This window comes from Hoplias malabaricus, chromosome 5 (assembly GCF_029633855.1).
Source record: "Hoplias malabaricus isolate fHopMal1 chromosome 5, fHopMal1.hap1, whole genome shotgun sequence".
Taxonomy (NCBI): domain Eukaryota; kingdom Metazoa; phylum Chordata; class Actinopteri; order Characiformes; family Erythrinidae; genus Hoplias; species Hoplias malabaricus.
Genome location: NC_089804.1, coordinates 55,496,709 through 55,515,023, shown reverse-complemented (window position 1 = coordinate 55,515,023; position 18,315 = coordinate 55,496,709). Strand labels below are relative to the sequence as shown.

General features: G+C 43.5%; 1 protein-coding gene across 1 annotated transcript; it reads left to right on the top strand.

Moving 5' to 3' along the window:
* Positions 1-3,082: 3,082 nt before the first annotated feature.
* On the top strand, positions 3,083-16,421 carry LOC136696327 (protein Wnt-7a). The gene is made up of 4 exons (XM_066670612.1): positions 3,083-3,215; positions 5,773-5,999; positions 9,051-9,322; positions 15,665-16,421. The coding sequence occupies exons 1-4, from the start codon at positions 3,145-3,147 to the stop codon at positions 16,145-16,147; spliced, it is 1,053 nt and encodes a 350-aa protein (XP_066526709.1). The 5' UTR covers positions 3,083-3,144; the 3' UTR covers positions 16,148-16,421.
* The last annotated feature ends 1,894 nt before the right edge of the window (positions 16,422-18,315 follow it).

The following is an 18,315-nucleotide window of genomic DNA, read 5'->3' as shown; positions in this document are numbered from 1 at the left end:
TTCCCTGACAAAGACTTGTTCTACACTCGTACATATCATTCAGCATTAACAGTGCTTTCACAGATGTGCTGTGCACCAATGCCCCCTCATACCATCACATACATTGGCTTTTGAACTGTCAGTTTACAACAAGCCGGATGGTCTCTCTCCTCCTTTGGCCCAGAGGACACAGCATCCGTAATTTCCAGAAAGAATTAAACATTTTGCTTTTTCCACTTCAGCTTCCACTCAGTTTGTCTTAAACGAGCTTGTACCAAAAGAAGGTGGCAGCGTTTCTGGATCCTGTTCATCACTGATATAAAACCTTAACAATATCTACATTTGGGCTTAAAGAGAGAGTTAGGAGTAAGCTCAGCTCTCCGTGATTACAGACCCCTCCAAGAGATTTCTATTAAAAACCTTTTGACATAACACCCAACAGGATGAAGACACTCGGCGAAAGTCTACTGTGAGGATAATTACTGAGAGCAGAACAATGGAAGGGTGGCTCAGAGTTATGATGATGCCATGGTTCCATGAATCACAAGATTTATAACCAGACAAGTATAAACTGATATAAACATTTCCCACTCAGATGAAATGGGGCTAAATGAATGGTGAATATTATGTAATGGTTTGGCTGTTTGATGGGAAACATCTTGGAACATGCCCTCACTGTTGGTTTTTAGAGTCTTCTGTGTGTAGTGGTCATTGGGGGTGTGTATTAACGTCCACTAATCCCAGATTAATCACTGTAAACTCCAGCTACTGTCTCTCTTTAGATTCTCCTGATTGGTTAGTTAGATGAGCTAGTTTAAGGTAAAGAATGTGCAGTGTGTTAATTGCACAGCGTTTATGAAACCCGGGTGAATGTTGTGAAGCTATTTAAATACAAGAATGACCAAAAATACGCATTATTGTTTATTATTTAAGGATTCAAATAAATCTTTATTCAGTCATCAGTATAATCCAGCCATTTCCTCTCATACAAGACTAGGCCCCTGTCTCTTTTGAATGAAGAAACACCTATAAACCCAGAGCTAAAGGCCACATCACTGTTTCATTTTATTATTATTAAAAACAAGCAACGACCATTTTCTAACAGCAGGGGGAGTAATAGCAGTGCTTTTGAAATTGCAGTAGCTTTAAATGGATGGGCAGAGTCCAGCACAGATTGTGATTTCCCAGATCACTTCATAACCCTGCTCATTAAGCTATTAACTAATCATTCAGTCCCACTACAGTTCTAGTTTGGCCGTACAGTAGATATTTGAACATTTCTCTGTGAAGATTTAATGGTATTCAGCAGCAAAAACATTTGGTGAAGTCAGTTACTGAAGTTGAACCATTGTTTCTGGATCTCAAACACCACTCTGGATCACTCCAAAGGCACTGAATGAACTTCAATCTCCTCAGAGAACACAGCTCCACTGCTCCACAACCTAATGCTTGAGGATATTTTATACCCCCCTAGTGTTCACTTGGCACTGGGCACAGGTGTGTGTGTGTGTGGTGCTGATTAATAACAGTCGGTGTTCATGCTTTTCTGGAAAGTTTAAGGCTGTGTCCACAGCGAGTGCACCTTAAAGCAGGTGAATATTTTCTAATAAGGTTGTGTCGCAGTCACACAGCTCCAGAGATCTGGAGGTTGTGGGTTCGAGTCCCGCTCCGGGTGACTGTCTGTGAGGAGTGTGGTGTGTTCTCCCTGTGTCTGTGTGGGTTTCCTCCGGGTGACTGTCTGTGAGGAGTGTGGTGTGTTCTCTCTGTGTCTGTGTGGGTTTCCTCCGGGTGACTGTCTGTGAGGAGTGCGGTGTGTTCTCCCTGTGTCTGTGTGGGTTTCCTCCGGGTGCCTGTCTGTGAGGAGTGTGGTGTGTTCCCTGTGGCTGCGTGGGTTTCCTCCGGGTGACTGTCTGTGAGGAGTGTGGTGTGTTCTCTCTGTGTCTGTGTGGGTTTCCTCCGGGTGACTGTCTGTGAGGAGTGCGGTGTGTTCTCCCTGTGTATGTGTGGGTTTCCTCCGGGTGACTGTCTGTGAGGAGTGTGGTGTGTTCTCTCTGTGTCTGTGTGGGTTTCCTCCGGGTGACTGTCTGTGAGGAGTGCGGTGTGTTCTCCCTGTGTCTGTGTGTGTTTCCTCCGGGTGCCTGTCTGTGAGGAGTGTGGTGTGTTCCCTGTGGCTGCGTGGGTTTCCTCCGGGTGACTGTCTGTGAAGAGTGTGGTGTTTTTCTCCCACTCCAAAAACACAAGTTGGTAGGTGGATTAGCAACTCGTGTCCATAGGTGTATTGGTGTGTGTTGCTCTGTGAAGGACTGACACCCCCTCCAGAGTGTATTCCTGTGTTCTCCCTGTGTGTGTGGGGGGTTCCTCTGGGTGCCTTGATTAACACATGTTGGTTGGTGGAATGGCTGTGTGAAACTGTCCACTGTCCCTGTGATGGACTGTAGGTTTGTCCAGGGTGTGTTCAATGATTCTGACACACACTAATACACCGACTCCACATCAGTGTCACTGCAGTTCTGCGCCACTCAAATGATACTGCTCCTGTGGTGGTACTCACCATTTAAAGAACAGGTTGAAAGTGGGTTAGCAAAGTATGCAGAGCAACATATAGACTACATTCTGTACCTGTAGAACTATAAGGTGCACCTAAATGGTCAGATCTGTACAAACAAGGAGTAAGTTTTAATGTTATGGCTGGGTGACGTACAGATAAATACTCTTCGAAATGTCTTTCATTCATAAGAATAATATCCTTGCAGTGTGTCCCTGATTCCACTAGGGGGCTCAGTGACTATCACAGATGAGAGGACCCCAGTCCATAAGTGTCCCAGAGATCCAGCCCATGTTTTAGCTGCGACTCCCTCCTTCATAATCAGCGGCTGGTTGTTACCTGACTCAGGTGCGTTAAAACGTGGACTGGATTTCTGTCGCTGGATGGGACCAGGTTGTAGTCCACGCCCCTGGTGAGAGAAAGAGAGAAGGAGAGAGGGAGCGCACAGCTGGAAACCACACAGCTTCACGTCTATCTCCTGTCAGTGGAGCCATGAGCCCTGAGTGGAGTGTGTTTACCTCCTGAAGGAGCTCGAGCTCAGAGTACATACACATACAACACAGACACACACACTTTCTCTCTCTCTCTCTGTCTCTCAGAGAAACACTTTTTTTTCAACCATGAGCAGAAAAACCCGTCGCTGGATATTTCGCTTTCTGCTCTGTGTGGGGATCCTTTACCTGAAGATTGGGTGAGTTTTATTTAAATTATTATTATTTCTTTATTTATTTACTTATTATTTAAAAAATACCCGTTGATTTCTCCAATTTATTTATAAATATACTAATAAATACACAGCTTTAACATTTAAAAACATGCAGTTTATGTTTAGACTTGTTTTGATTAATGTTGATATCCACTTAAGCACAGTGTGTTTACGTTGGAAACTCTCTTTTTACGAAATGTCTACGTGAGCGGTTTAATTAAAAGCAGCCTTGTAAAACAATGTTATATAAAACTCGATTATTCTTCAAATAACTCACATTTCACTTACTTTTTAGCAGTTTGTTTTATAGGAGAAACAGCTTGTAATAATAATATGACGTATATCTGAAGACTGCGTGAGCTCAAACCTTTTAATTTGCTGATTTGTGTGTTGCAAAGTACTACTCTTAAAAAAACAGAAGTTAAAGCTTTTTTTAAAAAACATTAAAGCCAAGTTAAAAGCTAATAATTATAACATTATATGTAAATATCACAGATCCAACCATCAGATCAGAAATGTCCTAAATGCTGAGGTAATACCCTTAAGGAAGGAAGGTTAAGGCTTTGGGTCTGAATTGAGTGTTTATATTAAAGGCAGTGTAGATGTATGCTTTACCGCTTTACCGCCTTGTATCCCATAATTCTGTGGCTTAGCACCATCTGCAGCACGTCTTAAGAGAAAGCGACCGACGTAGCAGTGATGGGGTGGACCCAGCTAAGTTTCTGTACAAATTTATTTAGATTTATCTTAATATAACAGTTCTGACCAGGCCGTTTATCTTCAGTAACACTTTAGTCTTAGTTAAAGGTAACTTCGTGTCAAACTTAAAGGCATTGGCTCATGAAACTAGCAACAAGTTTTGAAAGTTGCCACATTCTGTTTCAAAGCTGAAGTGAATGAAACGGAGCACAAAAACGCCACCTTTCCGAGGAGCTGTAACCCAGCTCCAGCATCTTATAACAAAGCTAGCTGCACTGGAGCTTGGTTACAGTGTTTCTGAATATGAGTAGCTGAGGCATAGCGCCCCCTGTGATGCAGTTCCTAACGAGGACTGAGTAGGTTACAAGCTAAGTTCAGGAGGTGCGTGTCTTCTAAAACTCTTCACTCTCCAATATTACTGTGGTTGTACCTTTCACTCTCGCTGTGGTGGACCTCTCAGAGGTTTGTGTTTGTACGTTTCGTCAGAGAACTTTACTGAACTATGTTTTATTACAGTTACAGGGTTTATTTACTTATTTATTAATTCAGATTTTGCCTCAGCACTTTTAAGTTCATGTTATTTATATCTGGAATATAGAATGTAGTGGAAGGTTCATAACGTGGCAGCAATCCCAGCACCTGGGGAGCACTTGGGGGTTAAGTGTCTTGCTCAAGGGCACATCATCCATGAATGTTGAGGGAAGAAACAGCTCTGTTGCCACCACTACTTTTCCTGTCAGTTGAGGATATTGATATAGACCACGGATGCCCCAGCAGTTGTTATTGTTAATAAAATATGAAGTGTGTTTCACTTGTTTGAAGGTTAAAAAGAAACATAAGCTGAAGTCCTCATAAAAATAGCATTTAGATATTTTACTAATCTATTTAAAAATAGCAGTGTCTATAGAGCAATTTCAGACAAACGTGAATTCTATATTTACACTGTGAGCTCTTTTTCTACAAACTGAGTTACTTTCAGACGGCAAGGCTGAGCTTTAGTGCAGTTTTCTCATCAAATGTGAGGCCTGAAGTTTTAATATTTCACTCACGTAGAGCTCTAGCAAATGAAATGTATGTCAATAGCATGCTTTTAACCTTTTCAGACAAAATGTGAAATCTGCGTGTAGAGTAACTCCATTAAAACTTGCATTTTACTCAGATTTGTGCTACGTTTACAAAAGAATATCTACAGGAACAGCATTGTTTTGTAGACCAAAAAACAATGTGAATCCTATATCAACACTATTTACACTGTATATTACACTCTCTGTGTTAATGGTGTTGATTAAACACTGGAGGATTTGCTGTGTACAGATATTTACAGGAAACTGTGTAAAGAATAATGTCCTCTGAATTAAGACTTTAATTCCAAAAGGTGGTAAATCAGTTTGTAATAATTCTGGACATATTTTTAAAACTTTAACAGCTGATTAGACTTTTTAAACATGTTATAGCCCAGACATTTATAAACCCCACTCTCAATAATGTAAGTCCAGAAAATAAGCTGGATATCCAAGTTAAATCATCTGCTGAATTCACCCCACTCTGATTTTAACTCTAAAAACATGCACAGCCAACGTTAGAAAAAAATGTATTAGGTTATTATAAATATTAATAATGGTGATAATAACAATATAATTCTTAATAATAATAATAAGGGCACGGTTTCAGTGATAAACTACAAAAAGTGCCTAACGTTAAAAACAGCAAAGTTTCAAACTTTCAAAATCATATCTGAACATGTTTTCATTACTTGTGGGGACATTACATTGACTTACAGTAATCACTGCAATACACTGAGAACCGAGTGTTTTAAGGACTGTCCATCTCTGGTCACTTGTAGGGGATTCTCCTCGGTCATAGCCCTGGGAGCGAGCATCATCTGCAATAAAATCCCGGGCCTGGCGCCTCGGCAGCGGATCATCTGCCAGAGCCGCCCTGACGCCATCATCGTGATCGGAGAGGGGGTACAGAGGGGCATCAACGAGTGTCAGTTCCAGTTTAAACATGGACGCTGGAACTGCTCTGCTCTGGGGGAGAGAACTGTGTTCGGGAAGGAGCTCCGAGTCGGTAGGTGACACAGTGCACAAGCTTTGCTGCCAAAGTCAATCGATATGTATTAAAAAAAAACTTCATCATACACTTCAATGGGGAATAGACGAGCTGTGTGTTTCTACTGTGTATGCAGTGATTCCACTGTGTTCATATGGACTGAATGTAATTGTCCTCGGCTTGGGAAGTCATCTCTGAGGTCAGTTGTCCAGGAGTCATTTGTTCCAGGCTTGATTTGTATCGGGTTAAACAGGAGCAGAAGTGTCGTTGTTCCTCACTCCCTCTTTTCTGAATGAAAAGTGGTCTCCTGAGAAAGCTATTCACCTATTTTCTCTGTACATCTTATCTTCGTCTCTGGCATTTACAGCAGCGTGCTCTTTCCACGGGGATAAGTTACAAAGTCTTTACCTGAAAAGAGAAGGAAGAGACAAATTAGTGCATTTTATTCTGGGATGTTGCACAAATAGAGCGGATATTTTAGCCAACTATTTTTTATTGGCTGAGATTCTTGCTGAAGCTAAATGTCAGCGCCAGTGCCATTTCGCTAGCCGTAAGGCTAGGGTGATTTTAGGGAACAGTATTATTGTATGTTCGTAACTATTTTTAACGTATGTAAACACAGTAATGACGTACGTACGTTAAGTAGGTTAAACTTCCTCTGTAGAGTCGCCCCGCCCCCTCATCTGAGTCTCTCCAATCACAGAGCTTTATGTGAAAACACAAAACAAGGTTACAGGGAGCAAAATGTACAGCACTGGGTAAAAACGGAGAAAACAAGAAAGAAGAGGAAAGAGAACTGAGCAAAAACGGCTAAAAAACCAGAGCTTCTGCTCCTCACTGCTGTGCGCTCGGGGGTGGGGTGAACTGCGAGCGACTCATTATCATTTAAAGGAACAGGCGCTGAAACCTGCCGCTCTGAACAGGGCTGTTTAGATGTGGGGGGAGGAGGGGGGCTACTGTTATTGTCAGTAACTATTTGCAGTTATTTGTAAGGTTTATACAGTAAACAGTGCTAAATAGTGAGGGAATGAATTCCAATGATTATTCTTTGGACAGAAATTGTGAGTAGCTTAGCTACAGAAAATAAATCAATTGAGGTATTTAATAAACAATTTAACTGTTTTTATTTGTACTGGATTTTTTATTTATCACAGGATTTTAAAAAGATCTTGGACCTGTTAAAACCCTATTCAGATTTCTCCCAGTGGATATAATTAACACATTAAAGGGAGGCGCATTCTCAAGTGTGAGCTCATGATTTAGGGCTTAATGTTTTTAAGGTTGTCCTTTAATATCTCGGTGAGCTGGCATCTGTGTGTCAATAGTGTAAGCGCGGTGGTGAGTGTAAATGATTTATGAGAATGAAGATGGTGATAACCTGAGGATGGAAGTGTTTACAGTGAAGAGATAACACTAACCACACTCACCAACCATAAATCAACCAACAGCTTTTCCCTGCTGTCATTCAGACAGTGCACTTCTTTGCAGTGCATGTGTGAGGTAATGCTCACAAAGTGATGCATTGAAAGATACATTTATTTTCCTCCCTCTTTTTTCACAAGTGGACACAGTTCGGGGTCTTACTGAAACCTCTGTAACCTGTTTTGTTCAAAACACCACAAAGATCAAACACCACAGCAGCGTTCTCCCTTCGTCTAAACAGCCATGTTCCTTTAAATGATAATGAGCTGCTCGCTGTTCACCCCGACCCTGAGCTCACAGCAGTGAGGAGCGAGGAGCAGAAGTCTGGTTTTTAGCTGTTTTCTCTCTGTTCTCTTACCTCTCCATTCTCGTATTCTCCATTTTTCCTCAGTGCTCTTGTGTCTCGGCTCGTACCCTGTTTTGCTTCGTTTAACCTCATCTTTTTGAGCATATTTCAGATGAGGTGATGGCACTGTTCTAAAGTGTGTGCTGTCAATGTTTGAAGCAGCACTAACTCAGAGCGACTTCTTTTATGTCGTCTTTCTTTTTATTTGTGTGTGGGTTTGTACACTTCAGATCGCCAAGACGTGGGATTTATTTTTTTCACATGTCCTTTTTAAATTGACTTGAGTGAAACTTGAACCTCATCACATAAATGCAGTGGAATGATGTCTGTCTGAATGGGGAAGTAAAATGTGCAATGAAAATAAAAATAGCAATTTCTCATTAATTGCTCAAGGGCACTTCAGCTGGTGATGTTCCTGCTGGTCCTGGGAGTTGAACTGGCAACCTTTCGGTTGGGGTATCAGTCCCCGTCCTCTAACTATTAGGCCACAGCTGCCCAATCAATTACAATGCCTTTTGTGAAATGATTGCAAAGAATTAGCTTGTGTACGTCATTTCCTGGGGCTACTTTTTGGCAGTTGATGTGATTTTAACCATCACTCCCAGAACAAGATCTGATTGGAACATAAGTTATTACACCATGTCAAATGAGATTCCACTTCAACTTTCAAATGAAAGTCATTTTGGAAATATTCCACTCATTTATTCTTTATGAAATTCCGGGTAGGCGTCCGGACCCACCGTGACCCTGAACTGGATGTGTTTACAGACAATAAATGAATGAATGAATATTTTTTTATGAAATTTTAAAAAATTCAAAATAATAACACTAGGTTTTATACTGACAAAATGATCACGTTAATGTGTGAATCTGGAGCCCACCAACCAACAATCTGTGAATAAAAATACAACCCGGTCAGGTTTCTGTTGTCCTACCTATGCCTATCAACATGGGATAAAACGGGTCGTTCTGATAGTTGCTGTGGGGTTTGATCCTTGTTGTATTTTGACCAAAGCAGGTCATAGACGTTTCCTTAAATATTCCACTGTGGAAAATAATAATAATAAAGCACCCTTCAGGACACCCAAGAACACCATACAATAAATAGTAAAACAAGTATACATTTAAGAAATTAAAAAATAAGGAGGAGAATATCACTTTTAAGAATTTTTATTCTTGAATCTGAATGCAATTGACTCTTCATAACACCATAATATTTACAGCTGTGTTATAAGCTGTGAAGGTCCTTCATGTGAAGTCTTAAAACAGCCAGTGTGTGTGTGTGTGTGTGTGTGTTTCAGGCAGTAAAGAGGCTGCCTTCACGTACGCCATCATTGCGGCTGGCGTGGCTCACGCGATCACGGCGGCGTGTACTCAGGGGAACCTGAGCGAATGCAGCTGTGATAAAGAGAAGCAGGGTTTTCACGGCCGGGCGGACGGGTGGAAATGGGGCGGCTGCTCGGCCGACGTCACCTATGGACTCCACTTCTCCAAGGTCTTCATGGACGCCCGGGAAATCAAACAGAGCGCCAGGACCCTCATGAACCTCCACAACAACGAGGTGGGACGCAAGGTATGGCCAGGACACAGGAAACCATGACTTTATTCCATGATTTTAGACTTTATCCTTTAATTGGCCAACGATAGGTCATTTTGACAGCCTTCACACACTAGTACACAAATACTGTAGTGTGCCACAAGATTAAAACCACTGATAGGAGAAGGGAATGAGGTCGATGATCTGGTTACAGAGGAACCTGTCAGGGTTTGGGAACTTTCAGGTGGCAAATGATTTTGGAAACAGGAATATGGGAACACGTAAGGATCAGAGCCACTATGGCAAGGGACCAGAGGTAATGGTTATAATGTTTTATTATCATTATCACAGGTTAACAGAGAAGGAATACAGCAATATCCTCATTTCGGTTCATGCTTTTTCAAAAAATGGAGTTCTCTCAGTTGTCTAAAACATTCCAAATGCCTCTGCCATGAGCAGAAAGAGTGAGAGAGAAAGACTAGAACATGGACAGAGCCCTGTAAACACATGAGACTGATATCGAACACGCGCACACACACTGGAGAGCTAGTAAATAGTAAGGAAGCATCTTCTGAAAGTGTTTTTTGATAACAATCATGAACTACGCCTTTAAACTTCAGCCACCTTCAAACTAGAGAAGTTTTTCCTCAAATATACCATTCCACCTTAAAAGACGTGGAATTTCTAAAGGTAAACAAACCAGAGAGAGCTGCAGTTCCACACAGTCGTAGACGTGCATCCAGAGGTGGGATGTAAATCTACAGAGTTGGAATACTGGAGATGCATGACGTTAGTGTATTGTACAGTTTACGTGTTTTTAGGTCATTAGTTAGGGTCTAGTTCAGGGTCGCGGTGGGTCCAGATCGTACCTGGAATCATTGGTCGCAAGGCAGGAACACACCCTGGAGGGGGCGCCAGTCCTTCACAGGGCAACACACACACACACACACACATTCACTCACACACTCACACCTACAGACACTGTTGAGTCACCAATCCACCTACCAACGTGTGTTTTTGGAGCGTGGGAGGAAACCGGAGCACCCAGAGAAAACCCACACAGACACAGAGAGAACACACCACACTCCTCACAGACAGTCACCTGGAGGAAACCCACGCGGACACAAGGGGAACACACCACACTCCTCACAGTCAGTCACCCGGAGGAAACCTACGCAGACACAGGGAGAACACACCACACTCCTCACAGACAGTCACCCGGAGGAAACCCACACGGACACAAGGAGAACACACCACACTCCTCACAGTCAGTCACCCGGAGGAAACCTACGCAGACACAGGGAGAACACACCACACTCTACACACACAGTCACCCGGAGGAAACCCACGCAGACACAGGGAGAACACACCACACTCCTCACAGTCAGTCACCCGGAGGAAACCTACGCGGACACAGGGAGAACACACCACACTCTTCACACACAGTTACTTAGAGCAGGACTCAAACCCACAACCTTCAGGTCCCTGGAGCTGTGTGACTGCGACACCCACCTGCTGCACTACTGTCCTTTGGCTGTCCGTTATGAGCTTAAAAATGACCAATTTCACTTAAATTTTTATCTCCAGCTTGTTTTATTCTTGCCTTGATGGAGTTAGGTTGTGTGAAGTCTGAAAACCTGAAACCCTAATCACACAAACATATAATTTGATATAAAATGGGCTTATCATAGCATGGTAAATGTATTTAACTAGCTAATAAATGTTTTAATGATTTTCCAGTTATTGGTTGAATAAAAGGCTTTCATCAGTGTCATGCGCTCTTTATGAATTAGTTCATAGATTCTCAGGGTTTGAGGCCAGAGGAAAAACAGAATTATCCAGGACTGGGGCTAAGGTCCACTCAGGTGGAAAACTGTAATTACGGCTTATGGAGCGCTATTAGTTCATCAGGGCTTTATTACTATTTGTATGTCCGATATTGGCCAAATGATGGCTTTAGTCTTGAATTGGTTACAGTGAGTGGATCAAAAGAAAGTCAGGGAGTCAGTAAAGTTGGCACAGTGACGCCTGGTCGTCAGCAGACTGGCGCTGAGGCCAGGGCTGAGCTGGCAGCGCAATAATGGGAAGCTTTTAGGGGTAAGAGCAGTTTAAGTGGCAGAGTTTGATTACAAACTAGATCGGAGAATGGCAAACACACTGGAGCTGCACAAAAGCGTCCGCTCCCCCATGTTCTGCTCGGTTTACACCACTGACTCACACCACGAGCCCCTATAGGCCTCATCTCTTCATCTAATGCTGAAAAACGCAACATGTTTCATCTGATGCCCTGTTTTTGTTTTGTAGGGCTTTTAGCTTCTCCAAAAGCCTCGCGCTGTTAAATGCTTTTTTTTTCACTTTCACCTGCATCTGAAAGTGCTCCCCACCTCCAGCTGCCTTTGATGTGGTGCGAGTTAATATCTGCAGCTAAATCTCCAGCCTGAATTGTCCCGATAAATGCCTTTTGTCGTGCCACTCAATGAAAAAAACATGCATTCTTCTTGTCAGAAGGAGACTGAGGTAACCCTTAGGCTGGCTTAGGGTGGTGAAACATACAAGAAACTACATGAAACTATGTTGTGCTTGTGTTACATAAAGTACGAGCCTGCTGCAGTTTCACGTGAACCTTAGCTGACACTTGGCTGCAAAAGTTTTGTAACAAATTCTCTGCAAATCCAAAATGCAGTTGTTAAATATCAGTCAGGATGTGGTTTATTGTTTTGGGGTTGAGCGTAACTAGCCGGATTGCTTTTGTCAAGGTTTGTTCACACTGTGCTCAAAAGCTACCAAACCGTAGCACGATCTTCCTCCATGACACATGGAGCTCCATCTCATCTTTTCAAACTCTCACTGTGTCCAGAACTATACTCTATTCACTCTATATTGCACCATAGAGTTCCGCCATTTTGTGGTGCACACTTTTCAGAGCACAATCCCACAGTGCATTGCAATAATGTACGTCCTACGTACGCTAGCGGATAGAGGATACTCCTAATACGCTGCGCTGTTTGGTAAAACCTGCATGGGGTAGTGTCTGGCATCGCTCACAACCGTCTTGAATTCAGTTCTCTACATTAGCTATATATATATAGTGAGGAATAGTGAGGGAGCCATTTTGGACACAGCTCCTAACAACGTTTTTGAGTGTTTGGGCTCAACATGCTTTGAGGAGAACACCAACTGCCCCGTTCCCTTATTAGGGACCTTGTGTTTTTCTTTATTGAGATGAAAAACAAGGACATAAAGTCAGATCTGCAGACTTTTCTGAACGTTAATAATCTGAACGTAATTACATTTCATATTCCATCATTTAAACACTAACCCCAGGCTTCTGTGGGTTACACCTAGACTTATGTCCGCCGCCGATTCAGACCTTAACACGGGGTGACATGAAATACCGCACCACCCCCGTACCTTTTTTCTCCTGGTTGGGTTTAATGAGGAGGAAAAGAAGCCTCCATCTTTGTGTCTGGCGTGTTCCAGTCCCTGTGACAGAGAAGCGATTCATGGCTGGAAAACCCGTCCCCTCGCTCACCCGACCCATTCACCGAGGACATTTTTTTCCTCCTTCTTGGCTGACGACTGAATTCATGCTGGCTTATCTAAATGGCAGAATTGCCTCTTAGTGTACTGACTTCGCTTCCAGGTTCATTCTATCTGTAGGTTTTGTGTGGAGCCTGTTAAAAGAGGCCTCTGTTGGGAAGGCTCTCCTCTCGAGTCTTAATTTATGCTGTGGCCAGTGTAATGACATTGGGTAAAACCCTGGCTATCGTTGCCCACCGCTAAACAGCAGATAACAAAAGCTGTCCGTAGTTTTAGCCGCCGGGAAGTTAACGGATAAGTGGCTCCGAAAAAGGCCATTTTGATCCGTGTGTGTCTGGGTAAAGAGAGGAACTTTGTGAGGGCTGACAATACAGTTCGGCTTGTTTTGCTGATTGACTTTTCGGATGACATTTTCTGAGTACAGAACGGTTCTTGTGGTATCAGATCGTTTTAATCATTACTGGAGAGTTAGATGTTTCTAAGGTTCTAACAGTGAAACCCAACTAGTAACGACACAGATCCAATGGCCAGAATTGATACTGGGTCAGCAGCAACACGTAATTATTTTCTGTATTGTATTCACTTCATTCAAAGGAGTTTCTACATTTGCTTTTTCATGTTAACAATGCTCAAGGATGACACTTTGATGTTACATTCCCAGTGTGACCCCAATTCTAACCCTCACCGAACCCAAAGTCCAAGCTCCAAAATATGACGTCTCTAACAACAGTTTCCCGTTTAACCAAAGACTTGTTACTGTCATTTTTCTTCAAGGACGTAACATAAGGGTGGATTCTGTGAAACACTGCCATCAGTGGATGGGAGCTTTGCTTGCAGTGATCATAAAATAACTAAAGGTGAATCCCATTTCAGGGCGGCACGGTGGTGCAGCAGGTAGTGTCGCAGTCACACAGCTCCAGGGGCCTGGAGGTTGTGGGTTCGATTCCTGCTCCGGGTGACTGTCTGTGTGGTGTGTTCTCTCTGTGTCTGCGTGGGTTTCCTCCGGGTGACTGTCTGTGAGGAGTGTGGTGTGTTCTCCCTGTGTCTTGTGTGGGTTTCCTCCGGGTGACTGTCTGGTGAACGTTTTATTAATGGAACCCACCATATTTAAGTATTTTCTGCTTTAAACTGCTGTGTTATGACCCATTACTTCATAACAAGCATAAAAAATCATTAGTACACTGCTGTCTAAGTAGTTAGCTTTAATTTTTAGATACATCTTAAATAATGCAGCAAATATATTCTAGCACCTGAGGCTAAGTTGAAAGGTTCAAACACAAAGCTGCTGAGTAAGAAAAATAATTCAGCTTCATATCACAGAAATTGGCGGCACGGTGGCGCAGCAGGTAGTGTCGCAGTCACACAGCTCCAGGGGCCTGGAGGTTGTGGGTTCGATTCCCGCTCCGGGTGACTGTCTGTGAGGAGTTGGTGTGTTCTCCCCGTGTCCGCGTGGGTTTCCTCCGGGTGCTCCGGTTTCCTCCCACAGTCCAAAAACACACGTTGTAGGTGGATTGGCGACTCGAAAGTGTCCGTAGGTGTGAGTGAGTGAATGTGTGTGTGTCTGTGTTGCCCTGTGAAGGACTGGCGTCCCCTCCAGGGTGTGTTCCCGCCTTGCGCCCAATGATTCCAGGTAGGCTCTGGACCCCCCGCGACCCTACAATTGGATAAGCGGTTACAGATAATGGATGGATGGATGGATCACAGAAATTTAAGGAGAGGGTGATATTATATTTTTGTTGAACTTTGCAGAAGTCACTGAAGCCCTAAATTGAACTAATATCCAACTGTGCTCCTCTGATATCACTGCAGACTGGCAGAGCAGCTACAGAGCAGCTACAGAGTCACATCAAGCCACCTTTTAACAGAAATAATTAGTCCAGAGAACCAGAGAAATGTGAGACAAAGTGGACTTCTTTTTAATAACAGAATAACACTGAAACACTGAAAACGAATGTCTCAGAAGTCTTTGGTAATGCATGAGGTGAGGAGAGGTAGGGCTACACATGCCCTGGCTGACACCTGATATCTGTGATATCCTATGTGTACACTATAGACACAGTTACTCTATCGGTCGTACTACACTCATTCATCACGCTACAGCTCCACCGGGGAAAGTGATCTGATCTGGAGATAAACTCTAGGGGCACCTTGCTGCTCCACCACCTTGTTATTGTTGTGAGGTTTTTCACATTTTGAGTTTCAGATGCCAATCTTCTCCAACGTTAAGCAGTTTTTACAGTGTTCACTTCATGTCTAGCCTCTTTGTTTGATGTCTTCTTTAGTATCTATTCCCTTTTCTCTGTGTAGACTTCCTGACACATCCATGTCCTTTCAGACCCATAGTGTGTGTTGAGTTGTCCTCTTACGGTGGAAGGATGGACTAAACACCAGTGAAATGTATACACTGTGAAAAAATGTCAGAAAACCTGGAATAAAATGTTCTAATTTGTGCTGCTTCAGAATTGTCCCACCCCCTCGCCTGAGTCTGTCCAATCACAGCCCTGGACCCGCGTTTATGTGAGAGTTCAAAGACGAGGTTAAACACAGCTAAACAAACAGTGGAGAAATAAGAGCACTGAGTAAAAACTGAGAAAACAAGAATGGAGAAGAAAGAAAACTGAGAGAAAACGGCTAAAAACCAGAGCTTCTGCTCCTCGCTCCTCACTGCTGTGCGCTCGGGGTCGGGGTGAACAGCGAGCGGCTCATTATCATTTAAAGGAACAGGTGCTGAAAGTGGCCATTCTGAACAGGGGCTGTTTACACAGGGGGAGAACACTGCTGTGGGGTTGGATCCTTGTGGTCAAAGATGTTTCATGTTCTCTCTCTCTCTTTCATCAGGTCCTGGAAAGGAACATGCGTCTGGAGTGTAAGTGCCATGGTGTGTCTGGCTCATGCACCACCAAGACTTGCTGGACTACGCTGCCCAAGTTCCGGGAGCTGGGCTTCATCCTGAAAGAGAAATACTCTCAGGCGATTCACGTGGAGCCAGTGAAGGCCACTCGCAACAAGCGTCCCACCTTCCTAAAGATCAAGAGACCATTCTCCTATCGCAAGCCCATGGACACAGACCTGGTATTTATCGAGAAGTCGCCCAGTTACTGCGAGCCAGACGCCGTGACGGGCAGCGTGGGCACTCACGGGCGAGTCTGCAACAAAACGCTGAGTCAGCACACGGGCAGCTGCGACCTCATGTGCTGTGGCCGAGGATACAACACTCACCAGTACTCTCGCGTGTGGCAGTGCAACTGCAAGTTCCTCTGGTGCTGCTATGTCAAGTGTAACACCTGCAGTGAAAGGACAGAGGTATACACCTGCAAATGAGCATCTGCTTACGTAGCCCCTGACCTTGGAGCCCCGTTTTCTGCTGCCCACATCCTTCAAAAAACTCCAGAGACGAGTGTCCAGCAGACTTTGAAATAACTATGAGATGGTTAGAAAGTCTTCCTTGACCCTGAGCTCTGACCTTTGGCATCAATGTTGGAGAAAAGGAGTGTCCAGGAGGCTATGAAATCCTCCATGGTCTTAGATTCACATGTTCCAGTTTAATTGCAGATTCCTCATGTGTAACACCTGCAGTGAAAGGACAGAGGTGGACACGTGGGAATGACGTTTTTTAAGAACTTGATTTGAGATGTGCTTGCTGTTTTTTTTTTTTTTTCCGTTTTGCACAATGGTCCATGACACCATGAGTGTCAGTGCTTTACCCTTGGAGCAAAATGTCCAGCACACTTGAACTAGCCTGTCTTCCATGGTCCTGAACCCTGTGGACCGTGGCATCGATGCTGTGTTTTACACTGGAGCTGTGAAATCCTCCATCGCCCTGGACTTGCTGGACACGACTGAGGTTCTGAACCCCATCAGGCTCTGACCTAATGTCTGTGGCTTTCACCAGTCGACTTCCAAATGACCATGGACTTGCCTTTAACTTTAGCAGACTTTAAAAACACTATGAAATGAATAAAGACGATGGCGGTGGCAGTGACCGTCTGGACGTTCTTGACTGAATAAAGCCCAATCCTTGAGGGTCTGCTGGCCTTTTCATTGCAAGTCTACACCACCTGATGTCTATTCCATATATTCCTCCATTAACATCTTCTGACTGTGTAGACTTGACTTACTGAACACAGATTGACACTGGGGAAAGCATCTAGCAGATTTCCAATGAACTGCGAAGGTTAAAAACAGCAACCAGTCAAGACTTACAAGACTTACCACTGATAATGTGTTTGATGCTGGAGACAGCAACTAGCAGACATCAGAAGCACTAGGCGTACATTTCCATGTGGATTCTGTTTGTCTGAATTGATGTCCACCATCCAGGAGAACTTTCAAAGGCTAAGGATTGGGAGAAACCTTGCTGGACTCACCGAGGTCCATTCTACACTCCAAGATCTGTCTTGTGGTATCTATGCAGTCTTTACACTGGAAGAAGTGTCCAGCAAAATGACTATGGAATCGAAAATAAAAGCTGAAGTGCATTCCTTCAGTTTCTCCTCTCCATGAGGTTCTGCTGACTTTATTACCCCCACGGTGTTGTACAACATGGAGTAGCCTGTGCGGTCTTAAACGTGTCGGCCATGATGAACTGTGTCTAAGCTACGAGACTCTTCTTCACCCTTGATCAATGTTAGACTAATAATGACAGGTGTGTGCTCCTCCTGTGGGGCGTTACATGAGGCGTCTCCCTCAGAAATAGAGCAATGTTTGGGACACTTACGATTCATTAAAAAAAATATGTTTGTTTATTTATTTATTAAGAAAGCCACTGTCCTTTGTCATGCCAGGGCTTTGCAGAATAATGGACGCTGGTAGTGGAGCCTTGCATGTCTCTTAAAGCTGAAATTAGATTCACACTGGAACCTGAAATATGTAACAGAATTGGCATGGAATTAGATTTGTGTCAGAAATACTGAGAGTAACCGCATGAGGATAAAAAAACAAAACAAAAAAGTCAAATTTGTCATTATACATTGTGTCTTCTGCATTTAACCCATTTGTGGCAGTGAACACACACACACACACTAGTGCACTAGGGGCTGTGAACACACACCCAGAGCGGCAGGAAGCCATTCCCGGCGCCCAGGGAGCAGTTGTGGGTTCAGTGCCTTGCCCAAGGGCCCCTCAGTCATGGATTGAGGGAGTAGGACAGTGCTGTCCCTTCACTCCCACCTCCCCTAACTTTCCTGCCGGTCGTGGGAATCGAACCAATGACCTTTCAGTCCTAAGCCCTCTTCTCTAACCATTAGGCCACAGCTGCCCACATTTGCCAATAGCAAGAGTCCTAAAGCTGCATTCGCCTACTTCTATAACACAAATTACATTAAGTTACTCTAGAGCCTCTGCAAAACATCCTAAATGTTAATGTAGTGTTATGCAAAAGTTTGGGTACACGGGCATTCTTTTTGTTTTAAAATGAAAACGTGAAAACGTTCAACTTAAATAGGGGTTCAACTTAAATTTTTTTTTCTGGAAATTTAGAGAATAGTTTG

What these genes read in the sequence shown, in the direction of transcription:
- LOC136696327 (XM_066670612.1), top strand. Translation starts at nt 3,145, where the DNA reads ATGAGCAGAAAAACCCGTCGCTGGATATTTCGCTTTCTGCTCTGTGTG. An exon ending in ATCCTTTACCTGAAGATTGG is followed by an intron (nt 3,216 to 5,772) that starts GTGAGTTTTATT and finishes GGTCACTTGTAG; the next exon opens with GGGATTCTCCTCGGTCATAG. An exon ending in ACAACGAGGTGGGACGCAAG is followed by an intron (nt 9,323 to 15,664) that starts GTATGGCCAGGA and finishes CTCTTTCATCAG; the next exon opens with GTCCTGGAAAGGAACATGCG.